This window comes from Apteryx mantelli, chromosome 2 (genome assembly GCF_036417845.1).
Source record: "Apteryx mantelli isolate bAptMan1 chromosome 2, bAptMan1.hap1, whole genome shotgun sequence".
Taxonomy (NCBI): Eukaryota; Metazoa; Chordata; class Aves; order Apterygiformes; family Apterygidae; genus Apteryx; species Apteryx mantelli.
In genome coordinates this window covers 170,143,642-170,170,473 of record NC_089979.1, presented here as the reverse complement: position 1 = coordinate 170,170,473, position 26,832 = coordinate 170,143,642, and the positions used below count along the sequence as shown (strand labels likewise).

General features: G+C 46.4%; 1 protein-coding gene across 1 annotated transcript in view; it reads right to left on the bottom strand.

Annotated features, from left to right (window-relative positions):
• The window catches only part of WNT9A (Wnt family member 9A), a 55,543-nt gene that overhangs the window by 14,086 nt on the left and 14,625 nt on the right, over nucleotides 1–26,832 (bottom strand). Inside the window, exon 2 of the mRNA XM_067292552.1 lies at nucleotides 3,701–3,960. Within this exon, the coding sequence (XP_067148653.1) occupies nucleotides 3,701–3,960 (260 nt within the window). The remainder of the gene's footprint in view (nucleotides 1–3,700; nucleotides 3,961–26,832) is intronic.

Here is a 26,832-nt window from a genome sequence, read left to right as displayed (position 1 = left end):
AGACAGGCCACAGAGGTACCATCATCATCATAGAGCCACACTCCTAACCAAGGGGACACCAATGATAGGAAGAAGCCAGCACAGACTTCCAGTCACAGGGTCAGGATAGAAACCGTGAGGGCTTCTTGTTACTCCCTCTCCCCAGAAAAATCACCAGGTCCTGCTCCTGTTGAACAAAATTGTTAACAAAAGCCACAGCAACCAGCCTGTCGCCCAGTGAAGCATCTCACCCAAATTGCCTCAAAAAGCAGTTTACGCTAATCTTTTATACACCAAATCTTTTATACATAACCCTTTCATTACACCTCCATGCTCACCTGCAGGGTCATGACAGCATCTGCCTCCCTGCGGTAGGTAAACCAAGGCCCAGAGAAACCCACGATTTCAGTCCAAATTATAAAAGTCTGAAATAAAAAGCAAACATGCCAGCATTTATAGCTCCTCATTCTCCAGCTATGGAAGCTGTAAATGATTGCATATTTGAGATGGAATTCCAGAACAGCTTTGGATCCGGCTCAAGAAATCCCCCACTCCGAAATAACACAAGTGGATGGTGACAGTAGTGGATTTATCTGCAAGCTGGTGTGTCAACCAAGGACATGCAGAGACACTGCCAGGTCATTTTTGGAACTGTTCCTTGGGAGGTTCATGGTAGTCCAAGCGAGCTCATGGGGCGCTACCCTGGCTTGTCCCCAGAGCATGCCTTCCCAAAGCACTCCCAGGCGCATGATGCTGTACTTCAGCAGACGGAGGACAAAAATTCAGTCCAGGAGACTAAGGCTTGGTCCTCCCAATGGGGCTGACTCAAACCAGGTCATGGTAGGAATTGTCCAACCATTCTGCCGCTCATCTGGAAAAGAATAGCACCTTTCCCTCTCTGGAAGGAAGGCTAAATCAGGGTCAACTCCACACTCACTGGGGACACAGTAGAAAGTCGTCAGGGTTGAGAAAACAGATTTGTTTTTGTTTTCTGTTCGTTTTCTCCCTGAAGTTAGACCATGTGCTCTGGCACTTCAGAAAGATCCTTGATGTCAAAAGCTCTCTCACTGGGCAGTGGGGAATTCTTTATTTAATTCACACAACAAAAACTCATGGATATGAGAACCACCAAAGATCCCTGGCTAGAAAACACCTTTAACGGCTTTCATCTTTTGTAGGCTGATTCAATGTGTCTAGGTCATGCCCTGGGTCAGACTGACGACATGCCTGCCAGAGGGATGCCTTCGCTAAAGAGATGCTCCCATACCTCTCACTCCCAGGTTGGAGAGCTGGCCTCTCTTCACTGCTGCTACTTGTGCCATGAAATAGAGAGGTACCAGCATGACAACAGAACGCTCCCGATGCATTAGGGTGTGCAAAGTCTCCTCTGGTTTGAGACACCACAACTGGCGGCAAACAGCCAGGCCTCAGCCCAGTTTAATAGGTATCACAGACCTGCAACCTGCTTGGAAGCCTCCTATTTGAATCCCTGAATCCAGAGAGGGTGAGAAATTTCCAAGAAAAGTCAGTGCCCAGCAGCCACAACACACACCTGGTTCGACACAAAGCCAGGAGGAACAGTTCATTTGCCAGACTCTCCCCTCTCAATCCTCCCATCAGCTTCGGATATATTCTTCCCGTTCTCCGTCGTTCAAAGCCTCACAAATTCCCAGTGCCCACCAGCACAGGTATCATCTCGCCCTCAGGCAGCTCAGGCGGCTTCCAAGCAAGTCCATGTGACATTTGGCTCTGGCCAGATTTAAAGCCATCTCTGCAGCGCACTATTTGATTGCACCAAGATATTTTGTAACAAGATAATGAGCTTTAAATCAATGCAGGCATTCTAACCTCCAGCGCATCGACAGCCTGCCATCCACAGCTATCCAGTTTCAGCCATTTCCAAAATTGTTCGCGAGTATCCAAAGAGGATAACAAGTCCCTTAAACAATCCCCCGTTATTTTAAGAAACGGGCCACATCAGCCCAAGTTACGAACCAACAGCCAGGCAGTGCTGGTGACCAAGTATAACAACAGAAGGAGAAATGTTTTGTTTAAAAGAGAGGATTCTTTGGTCTCCTTAAAACAGTGCAAAAGCCCCGGAGGAGAAAAAACAAGCCCACGCTGACATATTTGAATAGCTGTGTCTTAGTAGGTTATACATGTACGCCTTTGCCCTAGGGTATCACTTGCTGCAATGCTGAACCAGGAACCAGCAGCTCCTGGAGCGAAGGAGAAAGATTTACAGGGCAGTGTGTTATGCTGCAGAAACAACATCTGAAGGATTTACAGCATCAGCGGAGAGGAGAGATACTGCAGGGGCATAAAACATGGAAGAATGAGACGGCAGACAGTCTTGCAGCCCCCAGAGCCACCATTTATTACACGGGGTCTTGACAAGGGGGGCTTCTCACTAGTTTTTTAAGGCAGCTTAACTTCAGGCTGCTTTAAAATACCCATGTCACTTGCTGAAGGCTGCCCACGGGGGGCAGGCGCGTCTGAAGGAACAAGCTGTGGCCTCCAGGTGTCAGCATGAGAAAGTGCTTGGGTTTCCCAAGGCTCCACTAATCCAGGGACTCCTCTGGCATGCAGAGATATTTTTAAACGTCTTGCAGCTCAGCCTGGATCTCTTGGGTTTCATAAGGACTTTCCTTGTTTCCACTGCAGGCAGTGACAGTGCATTAGTTAAGCCCCAACACTTCTGAATGACTCATTCTCACTTATTAGCAAGGGAGGAAGCGCTGCAAACCTCTGCTCTCATCTCTGGGCAAGTCAGACCCCTGGTTTCTAGGCCCAGCTCCATCACTGACTGCAGGACGTTCTGGAAGTCCCCAAAGCCCTCAAGGTCCAGGCAACCTATCTGTGAAATGAGCCTCCTGCATCATTATCTTCAGCGCAGAAACAGAAACCATATTTTGTCGGGAAGATGCAGGAAACTCAACTATACAAGCCTGTGCACAGGAAGGAGACAAAAAACACCGCCTGTTCCTCAAATATGCCCTTTCAGCTTCTGGTCATCTCTATCCGATCTGCCAGGAAGGGGTGTGGGAATTACCCATCCATGGAGCTTCTCCCCAGGTTGAGCAATAACAGGCCACAAGGAAACATCTGCAGTTTTCACGCTGCGTTACAGGAGGACTCCCCTTGACACCATCAGCAGGTCAGCATGGAACAGCCCATTTTGTCTCAATTCCCTTAACAAAGCATTTTTTCTTATTTCTTTCGTGAAAGATCGGCATACCCTGCCTGTAGACCTTTTAATAAAGGAAGGAGAGAAGTCCACCCCTTCCCCTCCAGCAACGGCTCGAGTCCCAGCAGAAGTGAGGAGCAACTGTAGCTCCTGGCAGTAGACACACAAGCAACCACCTCCAGCCTCCAAGGCTGTGGCCAGCAACAGGAAGCAGAAAGCAGTTGCCTCACCAGTATAAGCAAATCAATTACAGCTACGTAGAGCCTCCGTGGCCATGAGGGCAACCGCTTTCCACTGTCACAGATGAGCTGACCTCAGCTTCGTCTTCGCCTCCCCACCACCCTCCAAAAACTCTTTTTGGACCTCTGGAGAGATGACCACCCACCACTGGCAAAGGATGCATCAGGACAAAAACTTTATCCGCAAAGCCCCCGAGAAGCCCACAGGTGCCAGAGGCACCAGTGACCCCGAGAAGGACCCCGGGGTGACCGGGGAGCTGCGGCAGGCGCAGGTGCAGCTCCCCATCCTGCTCACCTCTCTTCAGCAGGCTGGCCCGGTAGCGGCCCTCCAGGGTGCAATTCCAGCGCTCGAAACGAAACTGGTACTGGCACTCCAGCGCGCTCATGCTGATTGCCTCCATGAGGGTCTCGGCCACGCCAGGGTCCCGCCGGCACATCCTACGCTGCTTCTTCTCCAGCTTCAGGCGGTCACAGACTTTGTAGTGGGCTTTGACGGCAGCTTCCTCCATTTCCGAGGTCAGAGGGAGGATGGTCAGGGGTTCGTTCCCAGTCAGCCTGCAGGAGGAACGGAGGGGCACAGACATGAGGAGGGAGAAAAGCAGGCAGAAAGGGGAGCTGTGTCAGGAATTGGTCTGCCCCGGCTAAGCTATGTGGATTTACTGATGCCTGGGGGAGGATGGAAGCTACAGAGAGGCTTTCTCCGCAGTGCGGGAGGAAGAGGAGAAGGGTGAGAAGCAGTATTTGGGTTTATTCTCTCTACTAGCTCTCACAGAGCTTGTTCAGACGCTAAACCTTCAGTCTCCACTTCTGTGAAATCCTGTTGCCGCCAGACAGGCCATTTAATACAGAAATACAGAAGAACTAACAGAAGGTACCTAAAATGCATAAACTCAGGAAGCTAGCAAAAAGACAACAGCACTACAGCTGCTCTCTTGTGCACAGAAAAAAAACAGTTTAGCACAGCAAGCAGAGCCAGAACAGGCTTGGGAAGGGAGGGAGGGTGATCCATCCCTCTGAAAAACACGTACAGCCACTCTGCCCTCAGCAGAAGAGCAGGAGAAATCCTTACATAAAACCTAGCAAGCCACAGCATCAGGCTTGCGAGCAGGATACACTTTGAGAAGCGATGCTGCCAAAAGCTTTTAACGCGGGGCAACGAGCTTGAAAACGAAGAACGCCTTGAAGAAATACGTGTCCTGTTGCCTTCTCCCCTCCCCTGCCTCCTCCGAGCACAAGGTCCTTGACTCGTACAATGTGCAACAAAAGAAGCCAGCGTACTGTTCCCGGTGTCAAGTGACGAGCTGCTGGAAGAGGACCAGGCTGGCATCAGCCCCGGGGAGCAGAGACGCTGCAGGAACATCTGCTGGACTCATGAGCGGTTTGTTGGCCGAGCTGCCCGCGCCCCGCTCTCCTGGCTCTGCCCTCTTCCGGCCAGGTGCCAGTCCACGCAGTCAATGGGAATCACTATGTAGGGTTTCGAGGGACCTGAAGACACGTTTCCCCAGCCAAAAAGGAAGAATTACTAAAGCCAGAATTCGAAACACGCTGGAACATTGCAGCCCTGCACAGACGGATGCAAACAGCAAGCGCGGGGCCAGGCTCAACCTTGGCCTCCGTTGCAGGAGATGCAGGGCAGTGGGCACAAGAGGGGAGCACATGCTCACGCCCTTGGCTAAGGGCAGGATGATCCTGGAAACCCTTAAAAACTCCACCTGCCCTGCAAGAACAGTGGGCTGTTGTTTCTGTTTTTAACGAGGATTTCTCTCCAACTCAGTGGGATGCATCCTGCCAGGCACACAGTCCCCCAGGCTAGTGTGTTTTAACTCCCAAACTTCTTTGCACAATAGGCACCAAATCCTGACCAGAGCCACAGCCAGCAACATCCAGTACAGATGACAATCATTAGTAATGATTTAATGAGGCAATTTAACATCAAATGTCTAAAGGGGGGGGGGGGAATAGCTAGTGTTGTTGTTTTAGGAGAACAGGGAGATGGGCAGGGAAGTGTTACTTTCAAAAGTATTAGGATTTCAAGAAAAAAACTGCAACGGGAAAAAATGAAGAGTCAAAAAAAGTGATTTGTGAGAAACATGAAAAACTAGTAACTAGTGTAAATTTTCAAAAGAAAGTTTTCAGAAAATTCTGCTTCCAAAAAAAGATAAAACCACCCAAAAAGCCAAACGGCAACCTTTGTCTGAAGCACTGATGAAATTTAACCCTTACACATTTTCACTCCGTTTGGATTGGAATATGAGTGCAAACCCCAGCTCAACTGTTCCCCAAGGAGACAGGACATCACCTGGCCCTTGGTGGCCTAGTTAAGTGGAGCTCTGAGTAGACTTGTTTATGAGAAAGATGGCCTGGTCCAAGCTTCACAGTAGCAAAGACCTGTAACAAAATCTCCAGGCCTGTCAATCTTGGCCTTCATCAATACATTTGCCCTGAAGGTTCATTCCTGCAAGCTTCCACAGTTGGTGCAAGAGATATCCCCAGTTGGCAAAGGAGAGGGAGGCATAAAAGCATTTTCTACAGCTCCCACTCTCCCAATTTACCTTTCTGACTGAGCTTGTACTGTTCAGCTTAATGTTTGAGAAAATACAAGCTCCAAGTATCATGTGGCAGACAGCTATTAGAGTGAGAAGGGATACAGAAATCGATCCTACGGCCAAGACTTCTGCAAAGCAATCTGCGATTCTGAATGCCTTCCCCACCCTCCCACCTTACACGCTTGGCTTTGAGACACCTCAAAGAGACAGTTCCCCACACCAGAGTCTTACAAAACTTGCTGATAGCACAGCCCAATGCCATGCATCCCCAAACTGGAGCCCAAGGAGAGTCACTTCTTAAAAAGTAAAAACAAAATAAAGAGCTTGGTGTAGGGAGAACGTAGGAAGTGGGATTCACAGTGCTCCACCAAGCCAGAGGACACAGGCCTCCAGGAGCTACTTAGGATTAGCAGCTGGAAAATCCTGAGAAACAATAGAAAATTGAAGCATCAAATGGACTAATTGCCAATGTCCATTTTAACTGCTCCGTGCAAAAGTTTGACAGATCTGACAATGGGGACGCGCAGGTAACAACCAAGGTGAACCATGACTGCTGGGCCGGTGCAACTCTCATTTACCCCTTCCTGAGAAAGGGCGCAAGGACAAGATACAACCACAATGTCTTGGAGGGGAGGCCAAAACCCACCTTTTTCATCTCCTCCCAGCCCATTTCCTGGCCCAGCTCTACACTAAGGAGTGCACTCTCCCCAGTCCTCACCCATCCCAGAAGAAGGGGAAATGGAAATCCAAGCTGGTGAGAAACAGGCTGTGCAACACACGTGATGAACAGAGACTCGTCCATCACTGCCTGGCTTAATGTTCAGATTGATTTCACTGGCTTCCAAGCCGGTCTGAATCAGACTGGAGCAAATAAGAGTGTCTCCAGAACAGGAGAAGGGGGAATAAATTTAGAGGAGGGTGTAAAGGGGCTTTTCCCAGCCACCAAGCAACGTAGCTCTTCCGGGCAAAAAGTTCCACGATTGCAAGGCGCAGTATGTAAGCACACACATGTTGTCTCTCCCCCCGCGCTGGATCTGTGCCCATTTCAGTAGGGGGAACCCACACAGTGGCCTCAGGCCTTGCACACATATTCCCAGCAGTCCCGGCAAACAGGGGCGAGGTGGCACTTTTCAAAGCGCAGCACCAGCAATAAGCAAGCGCACGCAGAGGCAGGGGGTGACCGTGCCCCCACCTGAAATGCTGCCGTGGAGCTGCCACTGCATGGCACCTTTATAATCCCATAAAGCCCTTTTATGCAACCTTTGCCAAGCGAGGTCCTGTAAGGCAACGGTGTCAGAGTCGGATGCTTTCTCTGCTCCTCACAAAGACCGAGCTGTTCCGTCCAAGGAATCTGGAAATCTTTCGGGATGGGGGGGTGGAAAGCTGGTTATTTTAATGTATATATATATATATATATATTTTATTACATTCACCCAATTCATGACTGTTACGATTAAACTGCCAGCCAGCATCCTGTGTAATTGTATTTTGGATCGAGAGGGCTGAGCATGGACGAAGGTGTGTTTGTTCACTAGGAAGCTGGAGAGAAACCAAACAGCTCATTTCACACAACCCAGGAAGCTTTAACTCTGTGGAAATTAACTCTGGCTTCTGTGAGAGCAATCTGACAAAGTCAAGAGACTGGTTTTTGCTCTTGGTTTCTACTTCAAACTCTGTCCTAATCTTCCTCTGGGCACCTCACCTGACTTCTGCTCCCGGAGGGCATGCTTGCACTGTCCAGACTTCAGGAAGGACTTGTTTGCTCAGTGTCTTACCACCTAGCTCAGAGGAACCCTTGCCTGGACTGGGACCTCCAGGCATTTAGTTAGCATCAACAGTAATCAGCAGCAGCAGCCAAACTGACTACATTTAATCTTGAGTAGGTGTTCCCCCAAGTCCTCTTCCTTTGGAGGAGGTTATTGACACAGGAGAGAGGTTTCCAACATCAGCTCCATTCTTCTCTGTCCAAATTTCCTTCCAGTTCAGTCCCTTACTAGTCAGAAGCCAGGGAACCAGAAGGTTTATTATCACCAGTTGTAAACAGTGAGACCTATCTGGTTTGCCCGAGCGCTACAGGTAGCATTCAGCTGCCTTGGTCATGAACTTCTCGCCCTGCCTTGCCAATTGCTCTGCTCTTCTGAGGTTCAGACCTCAGCCAGGCTTGAGAGGGATCCCAAACACAGCCCCTGCCACTGCACAACTCGCACTGATAGCTGCAAAGCCAAGTTGGACCCGTATTAACATAGATTTATTGCCCTTCCAGAGAGGCAATTTCAGATAGGTCCTGTTTTCAGCTAATCTGGGAAGTCAAGAGTTTTTATTGCCTCATCAGCTCATTCCTTCTTGTCCATTCTCGTATTTTCTCTTATTTAACTGGGGATTTTCCTGATGAGAATTTGAGGGGGATGAGGCAGAATTAAGGCGCCTGCATAGACCTGCAAGCACCTTCTCATTTTTGACATGATTAGGAGTTTCCTTTGCAAGTGCCTCCAGAGACGCGAGCCAAGGTGAGCTGCTTTCCTGCAAGGAAACGCCTCTGCTATACCCGCCTGGAATGACAGGCCTGCTGAAATATTGCATTCCTATCCCGGCGCTTCCTTCTCTGCCGGGAGATTTATCTTTGGTATATCTGTACAAAGCCCCAATTGATTTCATTTCCACTTTTTACATGAGTGTTTTCTCTGCAGTATTGCTACTTCTTCCAACCCTTTTTCTTCTCTTTCCACCATTTCTTTTTTTCTAACAAAGACAAAGATGTTTTTGAAAAAAGTTGAGAACTCACATACTAATCCTCTTCACTGCCATACCTAAACTAATGACTCCAACTCAAGGAGCCAGACTGATTTATACTGCACACCAGGCCTATATTTTTGTTTCTTGTATCCAAACTTCAACTGATCTCTCTCCCCCACCATCACACACTCACACTGCAAAGGAGCTTTCCTAACTTGATTTAACATACTCCCTCCCCAATACACAACAGCTAATTGCTACTTGAGATATAGCAAGCCAAAAGTCCTGGAAAACTCCTAGAATTTCATGGTGAGCAATTAGGACTTAAAATTTGGAGCAAGAGTTGGCCACCGAAGAATCAACTGCCCTTTTTTTTTTGGGGGGGGGGGTACAGATGCCACTGACGTGCCCCCGCAGTAACCCAAAGTCCTTCGGAGGAAACTATTTGAAGAGTGCCCACCAACTTTAGTTCTGCCCCTCCCAGAGCTGGGAGCACTGTTGAACTCAAACATTTTAAGTGAGAAGGAGCTTTTTCCCCCTCTGCCACTAAAAGCTTAGCTCTCTAGTTGTCTTTCTATGCCTCAAAGTCAGAACTAAGCATTTTTGCTCCAACACAGTGCTCACCCCAGCATTCAGGCATTCACATTTGTTGCCACCTTGCTTAGACCATAAAATCCAAAGCCACATGTGTGAGTTGCAAAATTCCCTACCATTCTCTGAGCTACAAAATCAAAGATTTCCCACTTTGACTAACATACACGCATGCAAAAAAAATCCCCTTGAATCCTTACCAAAAAAAGAAGAAGAAAAAAATCAAGATACCCTCCAAACCTCAGCCAGGATTTCTGACCTTCCATGATATCCCGACATCTCAGCAAGAATTCAGTTTCCCTCATGAAGATCACTCTTGTGACAGGTATTCCCTTCTAGCTCAATCCTTCCTCAGTATAATTTTTCTACCAATCATCTTTGGCATTTTGCTGTTACATGGGTGGGAAGTCAAAGAAGGTGACAGCAGAAAAAGTCTCCCCACCAAGCTGGGAAAAACTAGACAATTTGGGGCTTTACAGGACTGAGCTAAACAGTCTACATTCCACCTGGAAATCAGAAAGGAGCAGGGCATTGAGTACTCACACCACCTGCTCTGACAAGACACAGCATTTAACCAGCATCGGAGCTGAGCCAGCTGAGTCTCAGGGCTCCTTGTCCTCCTGTGACACCCTGGTTTTGCACCTCCACTAACCCCTAAAGTTACTCCCGTAACACCTCTGCTCTTCTGGTCTGTCCCAAGCTGAACTCATCCTCCTTCCCAGCTGACTTGGGCCAACCTTTCATAGGACTGTCTCAGCTCACTTCCACTTCCGGACTCTCTCCTCTGTCTCTAGCTGATGGGCGGTTGACCAGCCACAGGCAGCTTTGCTACAACTAAGTCCACTCTGGCACTTTGCAAGGCTGCCTCTCCTTGCCACCATCCCCAGACCACAGCCCTTTCTGCAAGTGCTGGTCCATTTCTTTCAAGACCTTGCCCGACTTGCTGCTTTATGCTCACCTCTCTGCGCTCCCCATGTCATTCTCTGCAAACAATGGTGCCTCGCAGTTGGAGACCATCAAACAAAGCAAGCAAACATTCAGAAACTCAAGTTATGAATACAGCTATTCTCATGATGACAAGTATTTTCCAATTGCAATTTTGATCCTTATCTTCCTCTCAATAGCATGGTACAGATACCCAGAGCTTTTCTCTAGATGTCGCCCCATTCAAAAATGGGCCAGTTCTTTACCGTATATTGTCCAAGCCTCAGTTTCAGTCTCTACTTACAAACGGACAAGTAACAGGACCCCGCCACAGAGTCCGTTCCAACACCACGCGCTGCCAGCCACAAAAGGCATGGGCAACAGGACCTTACGACCTCACTCTATGCAGATGGAAAACAGCCAGTCTACACCCTACACATACAATCCTTGCAAATACAGCACACTTGGAGCATGTGTTTCACAGAGGCAAGTATCTACGAGTCCTCGGTTCTGCTTCCAAGCAGCGTCTGTCCTCTCTGGTCTAAGAATTAGGAGAATGGAAAGGAGCAAAACCAGCATGGAGGGAACTTGGAACCCAAAAGACTTCCAGTGGAGCACACACAGAAAATGTGTTTTTGTGGGGTTTGTTGTTATGGGGTTTGGGGGGTTTTTTTGTTTGTTTTTTTAAAAAGAGAAAAAGGTGGAGATGCTGGTAAGCTCCAGTCACTCATACCTGTCTTGAATTGCTCCTCCTCCTCTAACTGGGCATGTCTACACAGTGGTTTCCTCTGGACTCTCTTCTCTTTTGAGCATCTTCTCTTGGACAAGGGGGTGGAGGAGTGGGCACGTAGCAAGTTTGCTACACATACCTGCCATACTCTCAGGCCCTATCAAGACTTGCTTGTAGCATCCAGGGGAAACAGAAATAACAGCTGCTTCTGGGAGCAGAAATTCGCTGCTGCAAATCTCTAGCTCTTCCTGTCCAACAGCACTCTCCTGGACATTTCTAACATTCACATCAGCCACCGCACTCTTTGATCCTAAATCATTAAGCTCTTTTCATGACCAAGTGTCACCACAGAGATAATTTATTCCCGAGTTACCCATTTTAGCCGTAGCTGAAGTTGACACAGAAGTCAGAGGACTGGTGAATGCAGTCCCAGCAAGTGAAATCCCACCAGGCCAGCTGTCATATTCAAAAGAGAGGTGCATCTCAACAGCCTTACAAAGGAATTATGTCGCATCAGTTCAGAAGCGTTTTTTCTGTGAATGGTGAAAGCTATGGCCTCAAATACAGAATGGCTGCCCCAGGTATAAATGAGCTTTCATGCAATTAAACTTGCACCCCAAAGCAAGGCCAAATCATGCCCTCAGCTTCTTCTGCACAAATCACCAAAAAAAAGTCAATGGTTTGGCGCATAGTAAAGGAGGGTCAAGTTTAGCTACAGAAGGAAAAATGCTTCAATGAACGAGCAGGGAATACGTGACTCAGTTCAGATGTGGAGGGCTGGAGATGTTCTCATTACGGTGCATTCCTGCGTAGGACCTACGGGATCAAGGTGCCATGGGGAACAGCTATTTTTGCATCGTGGCAACCAGAAGCACCACAAGCAAATACTTGAAGCTGCTGTAGCATTTCCCACCCATGCAAAGCAGAAGAGCTTTACAGGTTATGAATTACAGCTAATAGCATTTCCTTGAAGTAAAGGAAGCATTGCCTTCCCATCCACCTCCCTTCCCCGGTGAGGAGGGCACAAGCACTCCAGCAGCAGAGGAAGGAATCAAACTTAGGTCTTCCAGCCCTTGGTGGTGTGTCTGAACCACAAGGCTAAACTACCTCTCCCCTTCCCTCCCCCTTCCAAACAACAAACCTTATTCAGGAAGTTTCCAGCCCACCGTAGCAAGAAGCATTTTATTTTAGGCAAGTATCTCAGTAGAGTGGCAGAGTTAAGGTTCACCAGCACGGAGGCAATACGAGGAGAGCAGATACCAGCTCCAGCTCCGCGGACCTTTGCAATGTTCCCTTGCAATAAGTGCAGCTCACACCAGGGGACTGAACAGTACCCATCTCCGTGCCACATCTGGAAACACCACTGGATTTTTGAGGAGGGGGTGCTTAGTTTTTAATTCAACAACTATTAGCTGCCTTCAGTTGGGAGCTTCCCAGCAGCTTGGAAAAAAGCTGCCAGCAACCTATTTCCACTGAAATGGCCCATTTTGTTTGCAAGTGAGCAGAGAAGAGAGGAGGGAGGAGGGCAAGGCTGTTTCCTCTCCCCTTCATCCTCTCAAGAATGAAGCAGCAATCAGCTAGATTTACGAAGGATTTCTAACTCAACTTAACGCCGGCCGGTGAACCGCGGTGCCAGGGGAATGCACGGGCCAGGCAGCAACAGGAGCTTTCACTCACGATTTAAGACGGCATTAAGCTTCGCTCTTCGCGGCGGGTGCCAGGACTTATCCCCCCGGCCCGCATCCCACCCCCCGGCTGGACAGCTCCGCAGCTCCCACCCCACGCTCCTTCGCAGCCCCCTCCTGCTCCTTACGCCAGTGCTGACTTTTTTTGCCCCCCCCCCCCCCCAAGCTTAACATCATTTCTTTTGGCACATGTCCCACTAGACCGGAGGCAAAGCGTTAGTTGCAAGTTTGGGGACGGGGAAGTGTAAGCAGGGGGACAGTGCAATGGAAGAGGAGGAAGAAACAAGCCTGGAGAAGAAAAGAAAAGGCTCATTTTAACCCCTTCAGCACCACATGAGCAAGTAGGGGATGTGGAGAGAGAGATTCCAGAATAAAGGCCATTATTTTCCATGAAAGGATGAAATGGTGAGAGACGCACACGCAAACTAGAACCCAAGTGCCTATGGCTTATAGAAACACCAAAATCCCCCTCCTTGCAGCAGGGAGATAAGAAACATACCACAATTTTACTCTGGCAGAAAATCCTCCCCTACCAGGATCTCAGATCCTAGCTGCAGTAAAAACAACTCAGCTCCATCCATGACAGTGGGGCTAGAGCAGTTTATTTTAATCTAGAATTGGGCCAAACAGCTCTCCAGTGACATAGAAAACAAGCGACGTGTCCAGACGACGTTTATGGAAACTATACACAACCATTTCCCCTCCCTTGCTTTTGAACAGTTTCTGGTGGGGTACAGGGCCAGGAGAAGACCACATACGTGATGGATCACACAAGGGTAAGTTAACAGTGAAAAACAGGCTCACCTTGGGAAAACAGCAAAAGAATTTATAACAGATTTTAAAGACAGAAGACCACACGGAAGAGGCCAGGTGCTCAATGGCATGATTTTCTTGCAGAGTTGAGCTACGAGCAAACTCTGTTACACATCCTCCTGCCATGGAGCCCAAATTCCTAAAAGGAAGACAACCATCTATGCTATCAACCTGTATCTAAATCTACATGAAGAGGGCCAAAAAAATCCACAAAAATCTAGCCCATCCTGTTGGATCTCTACAGCTCAAGCTGCTGGCATGAGACCTAATGAGATCCTGCAGCCCTGTCCACAGCTGGGGGCTCTGCAGGGAGCCCTTTGCATAGGGCCACACAGTGACCAGATCTGCTGACTCAAAGTCCCAGCACAGGTTGGGCATGTGAGTCTAAACAGCCCCCTCCAGGCTCCTGAATGAAATGGGGCAGCAGCATGAAAAATAAATAGCAAATGCAAGACATTCAGAGAGAACAGAGCTTTCCCCCCCTGCCCTCCGTCCCCCCCCCCCCCGAAAAACAGCACAGCTCATTGCCACCGGATGTTGTGAAGGCCCAAAAATATAAATGGATTGAAAAAGGGATTAGACAAATTCAGGAAAGGGAGGCACACCAAGGTAGATGATTAAACATGAGGGTTTGACTGCAGCTGCTGGCTCAGGAAGCCTCCAAACCACTGACTGCCAGAAGCTGGCAGGATGCACCAGGAGACACATCACTATACTTGTCCCGTTTCTCACTGGCTTCCCTAGATATCCATAGTCTGCAAAATACTCAGGGTAGAGAAACCTTCAGTTCGACCCAGTATGGTGGCAGTACGTTCCCAGCACTGAGACAGGAGTCTTGGGCTTTCAGTTGGTTAAGGACACACCATGGGACCTTGCCTCAGCTGCAGTATTTAGCCTATCTGCACTCCCAAACCTTCCAGATGCAAGCAAGGATCAACCCAGCAATATCAAGCACATGAGACTCTGCAATGCTTGACAACATCAGGTCGATTGGTATTGCCAGAGCAGCCGGCTCTCCATCCTGGACACGCCACCACTGCTACGCTCGCGTACAGGAACCCCACCTACGCAATCCCAGCACCACCGCAAGCTCATGCCGTCACGGCAGTGGCTCTGCTGCATCTGCAGCAAGGCTCTCTGAACCACGGCAGCCCACGGTGCTTCGGGACGTGGGCATGCCTTGCACAGCTCCAGCAATACGCGGTGTGCCATGTGCTAGTGTCAGTCTCTCCCCTATCCACCCCTGCCAGCGAACGCATCTGACTTTGTAATGAATCACCCATTTGTCTCCCCAGCACCTCAGCCAGCCTTTTGTTAAGCCTTGTCTCCCAAATTTAACAGCTCCGCAATACACATCATGCACCGGGACCAGCCTCTTCCTTTCCCCCTCCCTGGCCCGTCTGTCATATAAATCTTGCTGTCCCTCCCGAACACTGCCCGATCTGTTCTCGGCAGATGCCGCAGTTATATAGCTGCCCTTGCTCAGACCGCAGAGATTGGCAGCGAGGGGAGAAGCTCCTGGTGGCCAGCGCAGCAGCTTCCCTCACTGCCCAGAGATATCCCTACAGACACACGCGTCCAAGCAGCACAACAGTTAAAGAGAAAATACAGGCTACTTCCCATACGACACAAGTCTCGGAAGCTGGGGGGTTGAAAGGCTGAAATTGAGCCTTTGAGGGAAGCACAGTGAAGGCAAAGAGCTCCTGGTGTCCGTCAGGCCAGAAAAAACAAGTGTAGAAGGATCTTTCTCCTCCTTCCCCAGCCCCAGCTTCTATATTCAGGACCCAGAGGTCCCAGCTGAAAGTGGAGACTGGCTCAACAGTTTCTTTATCAACTTATGGACAAATGACAACTTCTAGAAACAAGTGTGCAGATACAGGCGGAAGAGGGCTTTAACCTCCCCCTCCCCCAAAACATTTCACCCAGACCCTATTTTATATCCCATAGAGGTCAGCTCGTGGAGTATTTAGATGGTTGGGCGGTTTGACACATCATCTGATCTATTTTGGGAGCAGTTTACGGCTCTGCAATTCCTCCCCTGCACAGCAGCGATAGCTTTTCCACTCTAATGTCATATTATCCTCGTAGCAGGTTTAAAAACTAAACAGGTGAAAAAACAAACTTTCTGGGCATTGGAGAGAACAGGATGCATGAGAGACAGATTATGCTGATGGGATGGTGCAAGTTTATCCTCATTCTGAGCACCAGAGACTTGTGGGAATGGACTGAACGCAGAGGGTTGGTTCCTTAAAAAAATTGAGAGGAGAATACACAAAGCTCTTGCATAAAGGTCACTCCTGACAAAAGGTGTCTCAAAGGTCTTTCTGAAGGAGATTTGCAGCCCTGAGGTTTTATAAGCTCCAAATGAAGCTTCAATGTTTTAAGTCATTAATTAAGGATAAATCACCAGTGCAAAAGACTGTTCTCGCTAAAGTATCCCAGACTGCAGAACAGGTTCCCATAAAGCCAACCAACATCACAAACCCTACTGCCTTCCGCTCCAGATGCAAGGGCGCTTCCCAGGCCTTCCCTCACTGCCATCTGTTGAGCACCATTGCTGTCTTTTTCCCTTGATCTTCCCCAGCACCTCAAAACACCATTCCTCCATGCATTGATTTATCCCACTGAAAGGAAGAGGAAAGAACTAACAATATGAACATCTGCCGCCAATCTCCTGATGTTCATTCCCCACCACCACAACAGGCCCAGGCCCCACAGCACTGTAAGAAATGCTTAACTCTTCCTCCACGTGCAGTTTTGTGGGAGACAATCAGAAGATTTAACAGTGGTTAAGCACAGGAGCGATTCATAAGAAGATATTGATAACCAAGGTGTCTTTAATAGGCCTCTGTCTTCAGCTCGAGTCTTGAACACTCATATCAAAGTGTTCCGTGTTCCTGCAATATTCCTCTATTACTCTGGACTCCGGCAGCACCTGAAGCTCAGCAGCTCTTCAGAAGGGGATACTTGGCATAAGTGAGAAGAAAAGGAAGTCACTCCTTTGACCAGCAGCATGATTAGCAAGACAGTTTAAAGCAATGAGCTCTTACCTGTGCAGGTTGCAGGAGCCTCACCTTCCTTTCAAAGATAATGGGACTACAGACCATCTGCATGGACCCCAGTCAGATCTACCTCTGACATCCCTCCATATAAACAGTCTCAGAATACTTGGTGGCTTGAGCATTTACAGCTTCATCATAGAGCTCATACAGAGTCATATTAACCAAAGTACCATAGCCCAAGAAGTCCCAAAGTTTTATTCAGTGAGTACTACTTAACTGATGGGACTTCAGGTTAACGGCTGCATATCATCCATCTTCAGAGCAATGAATTTGTGCTCAGTAATTAGAAAAAATCCTTTATGCATTGTATTAAGTGGGCCACTGTCAGCCACCAGTATTAAGAAAAGTGTTTCCTTCCTGTATTGGTCATGCAAACTAACTTGTATTAAAAAGGCAGCAGGGAAGGAAAACAAGCTAAGTGTTATCCATAGCAAATTCTGATTAGATTATGAAACTTTAAGATGATCTTAACAAGTGGACAGTGTGCATTTTACATAATTAGCTTGTTACTTATAAATGCCTTCCATAGTGCCAGTGGCAGATTTTCACTACCTAAAATAGCCCAAAGCTGTTGGATTCAAGAACTGCTGCCATCCCAATTTAGATCAACCCAAATACAGAAACCACGAGGTGGTTTCGTTACACCAAGATTAAGAATTGAATCGGCTCTGTATGCCTGGATGTTGGAAGGGGTAAAAGATTACAGAGGGCAAAGACCTGTTATGTCACACTGCATGCTCAGCACCCAAATCCTTACCAAATGCAAAAACTGTTCTTCACAGCATTTTGAGAGGTTTCAAGCTATATATATATTTTTTTTTGGGGGGGGGGGGGAATAGAGCCTCACTTTAAGACTGGACATGAAGATGGAGCATTGTGGGATGCCACAGCTGTATCCATATTCCTTTAGCTCATTTTGCAGAGAACTGTTTCTCAGCTCCATAAAATATATGCTTCATGAAGCTGGGATTGCTGCACTTCAAGAAGGTCAGAGCAGGCCTCTAGTTACAACCACTGCCTGTAAAAATATGACCTCTGGATAATAAACCAGATGAGGAAACATGTGAAAGTCCCAACAGATGCAGAGCTACACAGTGTTATTTCTACACCACTCTTTCCCCATACATACAGACTTCAAAGGGAGAAACATTTTCAATCTTAACGTAAAGAGCACAGAAAAGCATGCTGGAAAGCATCTTGAGGAAAAAAAAGTCTCATGGGAAGAGGACCCACTTGCTTGGAGCAAGCTTCAGAGTGTCACAACCAATAAGCGAGGCCCAGAAATGTCAGTGGGGCTGAACAGCCTGGCGCACCACATTCTTGGCGCAAGTCAAAACATCCTCCTTTCCGAAGAGTTCTGGTATTTTTAGATAAGATGATATCCTTGACCATGCTGAATGAAGAGATCAGACTAGAGGCCTGCAGATCTATGAACATGAACTTCTACCATTTGAGCAAATGCACTAAAGAATGGTGCCAAAGAGCACGGGAAAGAGTTGCCGTACATCAGACAGTGAAGGGGCACGAAAGTTACTGATGATGTTTTAGCTTGGTGATATCCCAGCATGCAAACATCATTCAAGACACCTTCAAGCAACCTGTGCAAGCTCTCACTTTTTAAACCACCCACCAACAGCTAGGAAAAAGGCATCTCTTAGACCACCCGTTATCCACAAATGTCTTGGAGGTAAGCTATGAGCTCTGTAGGTGTATACTACTGTGATCCCTTAGTTTCACCTACTGAATATCGTTAAGACACAGAAAAATCATGATAGAACATTAAATATACAATTTCAATATGTCATATAATGGCAGCTTCCAAGGACTAAAGGGCAATACGACAACCATGTATCTAATGCAGCATACAACCCTAAAGAGCTTGAGGAAGAAGGGAATTACATCTTTTGTCTAATAGTTTTGTTAGTGTTACTACTTACACTTAAACTTCTGTGGGTCCACTTTCTTCAACAAATCTACACTGCAGGATTTGAATTTTTTCCTTTAGAAAGATTATCAAGTTCCAGTCAAATCAACAGCATGAAGTTTAAGCTGTGAAAAACTACAGTGAGGTCAGAAGCTGCTACTGAGAGATGTCCCATGAATCTACACCTCTGGGGGATGACCAGCAGAAGAACAAAATCCAACCAGGGCACTTTGTGCATTCAACTCTACTACAATGACCTAGTCTGATACTTTGCCTTACAGAATAAATTGCTTTGTGGTCTGCAAACAGATGACTCATCTCCCAGCCCAAGAATGGATGATCAGTTTTTTTCCAGATTCACAAAGGCATTTAGCTGACATCTCATTTGAAATAGCAGTGATACCTATTCCTAAACTTTTTGAATTCCAAATGCATTAGTCCATCTGTGAAACAGATAAAGTAGAAATTTGGAAGTTTTGTATCTAAATTGTTCCTTGTGAACTCTTTTGAGAGCCAGAAGTGGAAGATGGGAAAAGAACACAAAATTATACACAAATTGCTCGCAATTCAATCATTCAAGGAAAGATCAGTATAATTGAGTATGAATTAGGAAACCAATTTTATCTACCAAGGGTATGAGAACATGTTCTGCAAAGGAGCACTGCCTCATCACATGCATGAGATAGATATTCCCTTACAGTTTCCCATCTTGTCTTCATTTCCTGAGGAAGACTAGATGGAAAGGAGGCAGGGGACCATGGGAAGAACAGGCTGTGGTCTTATGAGTGTTACAGTGGAGAATTAGAATCCATTCCAGCAATGATGTGATACAAGGGAAAGTCAGTCAAACAGCTTTCACAGCCATTCGCAAGTCATTAGCATATCCCATTTTCCAGGTACTGAGCCTTCGGGTTTCCCTAGTGACAAGAACTAAACATGGGATGGCCTATAATAATTCTAAGTATCCAGAAGTAATGAAAAGAAAATTGATTTTCAGCATCAGCATGAATGCTCTAGATTAGAGGATTATTGATCATGCTCTCCTTAAGCTCCGTGTCTCAGACAGCATCTTTAACACACCCATGAGGAAAAAAGTGTGTTTTCAGTCGAGTACAGAATCTCCATAATGTGGTCTAAATAAGCCTTGAGGCCACACAGTTCACAAGAATGGTAAAGAGAAATATTTAGTAATTGCCCATTCACTGAAAAAGGCAAGAATTTTGCATAACAAAAGTAGCACGCAGTCCTGAAACAAAAGGCTATTGCAGTATGCATGCACAAAGGAGACAACTTGGATTACTTATGTGGCCTATCTCCAAAGTTTCCCCAATTTAACTGTGCAGCGTAATATTAGCAGTAGTTCTGTATTAAAAAGCATCTCCAGATGCTTGAAGCAGTGGCATTAAATCACACTGCTTCTGGATTCACTTGTAGATGCATTTTGGTAGCAGTATTCAGTTGTCACATGCATTGGCTAAAGACAGTCTTCAGCCCTACAAGGGCTGTACGAGTTCCAGGGACTCCAGGCTACACCTGGGGGGTACACAGGCTAAGGAGCTCCTCTGGCATGTATAAACAACCAAATAAAGCCATTTGTGACGATGTTTTAGTGCAAGTGGAGTTTGTCTCTGACACAGAAATACTACAAATAGGCAAAAACAAATTTAAAAACATGTTGGGCATATTCCCCAAGCAAGATAACTTTGTCATAGGTCTTCATGAACAAACCTGTGGCTTCTTTTTTAGTTTAGTTCTTCAAGTCCTAAACAATTCATAAGAGCAAATATCAAGAACCAGCACCTAGACTATTCCATCAACAAATGCTCATTAGAGCTATTCACAACTAGAACAGCTCCAGCCTGAAATGGAGTTTCCATCTGTCTCTAAAACACATGTAGGCTTGTTTTACAGTTTCCACATCCCACCTCTTTCAGTAGGTCTGGAGACTGAGTCATCATCCCTAAGATGATACAAGACATGAGTACAAGGAACTTATCCAAATCAGAGCTGGCAGACTGAAACAATCAAATCGGTAGAATCTAATTTGGTTTTCAAATGTTGCGAAGGCACCCAACTGTACAGTGAAATCTGGAAAAAACAGGGACAGTGATACTGGAGCAGGATTAACACTGATGTTTCCAAGAAAAGAAAAAACTTGCCTATGAAGAAGTCTCCCCAGCAGGTTTTCTCATGGTATTGGGGAGGCAGGACCTGAGCTGTCTGCTCAGTGCCCAAATCCTAGATAATACACAGAAGACAGAAGTTAGGGCAAGAGAAATTCAAAGCCGTTTGAACCAACAACCATACTTAGTGTGAATTTTGTTTGTCCTCAAATCCTGTGGCAATGCATGTTTGAAAGACAGGTATGAATGCAACTTGAAGGGAAATAATTAGGAAATTCAAGGAGGTTTAAACTTAAAAAGATAACAAAAATATACATTAAGGTGAGATATCTCTGTGGCCTTTTCCTACAAACCCAAGCAGAAGTCCCAGAGCTTTAAGCAAATTGCTGGAAAACAGCATTGCTATTTAATTCCAAGCTGAAATTCTATAGCACTGCGACAAAACTTGGCTACGTCCTTCCCTGAGATTGTACGTCCTTCCTTGGTAGACAGTATCAGATGACTTCCCCTTTCTTCATCTGCACTTGAGACTTTCCAGTTGGCCTGGTGTCAAGAAAACTGTCCCACCCCCAACCTTCGTTCCTCATCCCTGCAATAGCTCACGGCTTTCGCCAAGACTTCCATCAACCTCCCTGGCTCCCTCCAACCCTCCTTGAGGTTACTGAGACATCCAGCATTCCCTGACCTGTTCCCCGAGGGACGCTAACCCACAAGTCTCACACCTCACTTCCTTGAAGCACGGTGAGCGCGGGTTACACTTGCGATTCTGCAGGCTGAACCGCAGGAACAAGAGTGGCAGAACCTCGCTTGCTTTGCCAGCTTTCCCTCCACCACGATCCCCAGAGCGACGTTTGTTTTCTCAGTGGTGGAGAAAGGAATCCCTCTAGTTTACCCCTCCCCAGCCCCAAAATAGCAGTGGTTGAAAGTGCCCCAATGACGTATAACTTGCATACACAGCTGGAGCAACAGGCAATACTGAAGTTAAAGTCAGGGAAAGACATCTTATTTTATAAGAAAGGAACAGCTTACAAGGCACTCACTTTTTTTTTTTTTTTTTTTTGTTACAGGCTGACCAATAGGTCTCAAACCACAGGGGAAAAGAGTGGAGAAGGAATAAACCATCATAGCCCAAATCTATTGCTCTTAGTTATTATCAAACACTACTAGTGTAAGTATATACACCAATTAATTTCCTCCCCCTTCCTCCAGAGAGGTAAGCAAGCACTCCAACCAGTTTCCCACGCTCATCATTTCCCAGCTTTTCACTAAAGGATATCCATGTTGATAGTCTTGACATTTCAGTAACAAACTCAGTTCTATTCTGGAGCTGGTGAGAAGCAAAGTCAACTTTACCAAACAAATGGCAGCTTCAGGGAGGAAAGTTAGGCTCAAATAATGCAGAGATGAAAGGACACCTTTCTGTAACATAATTTCTGTGTGAATCAAAAGCATGCTTCATGCTGGAATTTTCCTCCAAGTTAAAGAGAGTTTGCAATTATAAAAGGCCTCCAAGTTTCCAAAGTATTTCAAGTGATAAAACCAAAGTTACAGCTTGAAAATAAATCATAACAGTAATTTGCACACACTTGAGAAAAGATATAAACCAACACTGGAAAAATCTTACACTTAGTGCAGCCAAAATGCCAGTTGATACATGTCACATTTGGGCGCTCTAGGCAACACTATCACAATAGCTAATACAGGCAGGCAGAGCTCCAAGATGAATGTCCAAAGCCTAAGAGGAGACACAGATGCTCCCTGTAGCCTTAGAGAACAGCAATGGCATCTCAGGCCTTTTGCTGAGGCTTTCACACACGTTTAGCATCTTGAAGATCAGAGCAAGCAGAAACAAGGCTATGACCTTTCAGATGCTGTTACTGGCCTATCCTTCTTGACAGAGGGCCTTGGAAAACATTTAGATCGAAATATCTGTGAAACTAAAATGTTTATCTACCTTGTATTTCGTGCATTTATGATTTCAGTGTCTCCTGGCTGTAAGAAGTCTGGAGGACCGCGGGCCAAGAAGAAAAGCAATTCAGGCAAAGGGAAAGGATAGCAACGAATAAAGAATGCTTTGCATGTTTGGTAGAAACCTGTCATCGATCTGCAAATAAAAGAGTAAAACAAAAATCAGAGGAGATTTTTCCCCAGATGGAAATACCTTGCGCGGCTGTGAGTTGACAGATCTATTGGGCATAATGAGAGCTAAGAGGACAACATGAGGTACTCCCTACTAAGACTTTCCAGGTGTTTTCTTCTGGCGTCAGCCAGGAGAAGTGCCATGAACCCCTTGAGATCTCCCCAGCCTGTCAACAGCTCAAAGTCATCTTAGTATAAATGCTAGGGAAGAGGTCAAACACCTCTTGTGGTAGCTGGAAACACTGTGCTAGCAGCAGCACACAGAAGAGCATCTTCCCTTCTCCCACCCTGAACAGGAAGGGACTTCAGCACCACAGTCCCCATGGGGAAGCCTCGCGGAGGCAGTCACATCCCTGGAGGCAAACATTAACCCTCTCCAAAGGGGACAGAGGGCAATGGTCTGTCTAGAGCATTGTACTACAGAAAAGCATTCCGAGACAGGATACTTTATGTGACCGCAAAGTGGAGAAGAGCTTGGGTAGTACAATAGGATGAAGGGTGGATGTACAGCAATAACACAAGAGGGATCCCCTAAACACATGTAAAGGTGTGTTGGGGGAAGGACAAAGGTTCACGGCAAGAAGTCTTTCTAACTCAGTAAGCTTGCGAACTTCATCCTAGAATAATCATCAATATCTGCACAGTGCATGTAACGCAGCTTGCAAAATCCATTCTTAGGATGCTCATACCAGACATCTTTGGTCTCAGATGATGAGACATCACATTGCTCCACCACAGCAGAACCACATCGAGCTCCAAAGTCATACCTTTGAGTAGGATGCTGCGTAGCAGAAGGTACAGGGGGGTAGAGGATGAGTTAGCAATGTTTCTGTGAACCTCCTGGGCTAAACGCCTCTTGCAGCTTGATCAGGATGCTGGGCAGCTGGTCTCAGGATGAGGATGGACCCTGACAGCTTTATGTTCCTGCACACATTTGGTTGCATCAAATGGGCAAGTGGATCAACAGATGGAGAGAATTTCAGAACACCAATGGACACCCCACAGGCAAAGCTTTACAGCCTCCCCCAAATAGTCTTCACTGGTTTCACACTGAAGGCACTAGAGCTTGTGAGGCAGGTTTAATTTTAGAGCACACTCATCGGATTTGCTTACATAATTTTCTCGATTTGGAAAGCTTTTTATTTTCCTTAGTGAGAAAAGCTGTCCAAATTTATCATGTTATGCAGGGGGTTGCTTGCCCATAAGAATCTTAAAATACATTGGCAGCAAGTTTCCTTTTAAAGTTTGCATATCACAGTTAGGGTAATATGGAATTAGAGCTGCTTTAAAAGTGAAGTAGGAAAGAAACAATTAAAAAGGGAAAAATCCTTCCCACATTATATTAGCATCTAAATGCAATGGCCTGCAGGGTTGTCCACAGGCTGTTGAAAACAGGGCAGCAAGAGATCAGGAAATGTTCCAGTCTGAACCCATTAAGCAGGATGTATAAAAACTCCGCAACAGGGGATTGTAATTTTTAGTGTTGTGAGTTTAAGAGAAGTCCATCTTTCTGTTAAAAGTACATATATAAGCACTTAAGAGGATGTTGGTCTCATTCTCTAACAGGATAAGAGCTTAATCTGCAAAGAAATCTGTTTTGGGTAGCCTGTAAACCAGTCCTTGGAGCCACAGAGACAGAACTGGGCAGCAGCCTTGGTGCTACATTAGATTTAGTTCGGTTCAGCTCATCTGTACAGTCATCCTCCTCTTACTCCTTGCTTGACTGCAGCAAAAAGTCAACTTTGGAGGTTTGTACTTTTCAGTCTGAAATCAGGAAAAGCCATAAACCATTTTCACCATTAACTCACCTGATCCATTACTCCCAATCTTGACTCTTAGTCAAGTTAGTTCATTTGTGAGGACCGATTTTAAGAGCCTGCTCTAGCAGCTCCCACTCCTTTGCCATTCTGCCCAACAGTTTTAGCAAGGCATAACGAAAGAAGTCAAGGCTCAAGCAGAATTGTTTAACTCTGGTCCAAAATCTAGGATGAAGTGAACTGTATCATCTGGAGCTGTCTTGGCCAGTCCTTCACATCACACACTAACAGATACAGACACCAAAATGAGTTGCTAACGAGAAGCACAGGACCAAGAACCTGTATTCTGTACTCTGACACTGTCTCCCAGATAACTATGGGCAAATCCTTTCATTGCTCCATGCCTTAGTTTCCCAAGCAAAATGGGATCATGGTGTTGACCACCTTTGTAAAGTGCTTTGAGGACAAGAAGATGAAAAGCATTAAGAGCCTCACGTGACTATTTTGTCACTAGATTTTAGAGCACTCTACATTTTAAAGATTAAGAATTGCTCAATATCTTTCCAAAAAGCTATTTCAGGAGCCAGTTCAGATTCCCCAGGGCTACCAGGCAGCACAGGGGACACTATGAGAAGTCAAAGGTTTTGAGAGCCCAGTTCACCCAAGATGCTGATGCTACATACCTCGAAGAGCTTTATTACAGAAAAGGTTTGAGAGTGAGGAAGGTTTAGGTAATGTGTCCTCTCACACCCTCCCAAAATGTCTTGGTCTGTCTCATGCAAGAACAGGCTCTACAGCCTTCCAGCCTCCTCACATTGCACTCTTGCACCCTCGAGCCACTGCAGTTAGGACTTACAAATTCTTCTCTAGGGATGCATTGACCATCTGACTCACAAGGTGACCACACCAGAGAGCTGTCTCCAACCAATTACTCCTAAATTCTCTCTGCTACTGGTCAACCCATTTTTAGGCGGAACGAGTTTTAAAAAGTTGAGGAGTTAAGCAGCCCAACAGACTAGAAAGCATCTCCCCCTCATTTTGGTCACTTTGACTATCTCCAGGAAGATTAGGCCAACTTCAGCTCCACCAGGCTTAAGCAAAGAGCTACAGGGACTTCCCACATCATCCTCACTTATCTCTGCTCAAGCACTGACCAAAGATACAGCAGAGAGTCCTGAAACTCCTAATCCCCCATCTCTCCTGTACAACATGATTACACCAGCATACAAGTTATCCACACATGGTGCCACTGTAACTCTGCTTGGTGTGCAGTATGTAGATTCAGGAAACAAATTAGTCTTTCAGTCTGTTCTGCATGGACACACACATATACTCTACAGTAAAACTCTATTTAAAAAAAGCTGCAATTAGCTATAAATCATCAGGCCATATCTCAAGAATAATTCCACTTCGTGCAAACTTAAACATCCACAGCTTGTGGCAGCAGACTTGCCGTTTTATGGTAGGCTGCTAAGAGAAAGTGAGGCAGCTTGGGAAGCTGACAGCAGATGAGGACACTCATGGCCCATGCCAGGATTAGCCAGCAAACAAGGGATGCATGAACATGCTACCAGGCAAGATGAGAGGATTTTGGCAAAACTCAATGAAGGAATTGGTCATCTAGACCTCACGCTCCTGGATCAGCTTGCTTTCCATTGGAGAGGAAAGAGCTAGCTGGCTCGTGTGTGGCTTAGGTTCCTTGTGCCCCTCTTCTTTATTTGTACTATTTAAGCCTATCTGTTGGGAAAATTATCTCCATATATGAAGACCCTTAGATAACAAATGCACCGACCGTCCCCTGTTTACAGGTCTAAGCAGATCTTACTTTTGGGTTTCCAGCACTCCCAACTACTTACAACAGTAGCCCTGGAGCTCCCTGCCACCACCCTGGGAGGCCCTGAAGGAAGGAAAGCCACAGTATGGATTGAGCTTTGATGTGAGCAATTCCCACCTCACAAAGGCAGGTCATTAACCTACCCACCCTTAATTGATGGTTACAAACTCAATCAAATACCAGCTGCCTTCAGTCACTGAAGTCTAAGGCCTTTTGGCTGAAGGCTTATGAATAATGGTGACACCCCTGAGATAGAGGCAAGAGATTAGTTAGCCAATGTAGATCCTCACCTCCATATCCTTGTAAGGAGGGATGACAGTTTCTCAGAGGAGTTGACCTCTCATTCCTAGTGGGATAACATTTCCCTCAGCATCTGCAACTGCACTTGTTGCCCCTGCTGAAAAGCTGCTTCTCACAAGCATGGCCCCAACCAAGAGGCCTTCAAAGAGTGACACCAGAAGGGTGCCCCAGGCTTGTCCCAACACTCCTAGGATAGGCAGAGGCTTTGCAGAGGGTAGTTTGGCAGGTTGCATTAATATCCCTCTTCTTAGATCATAAAGCATCAC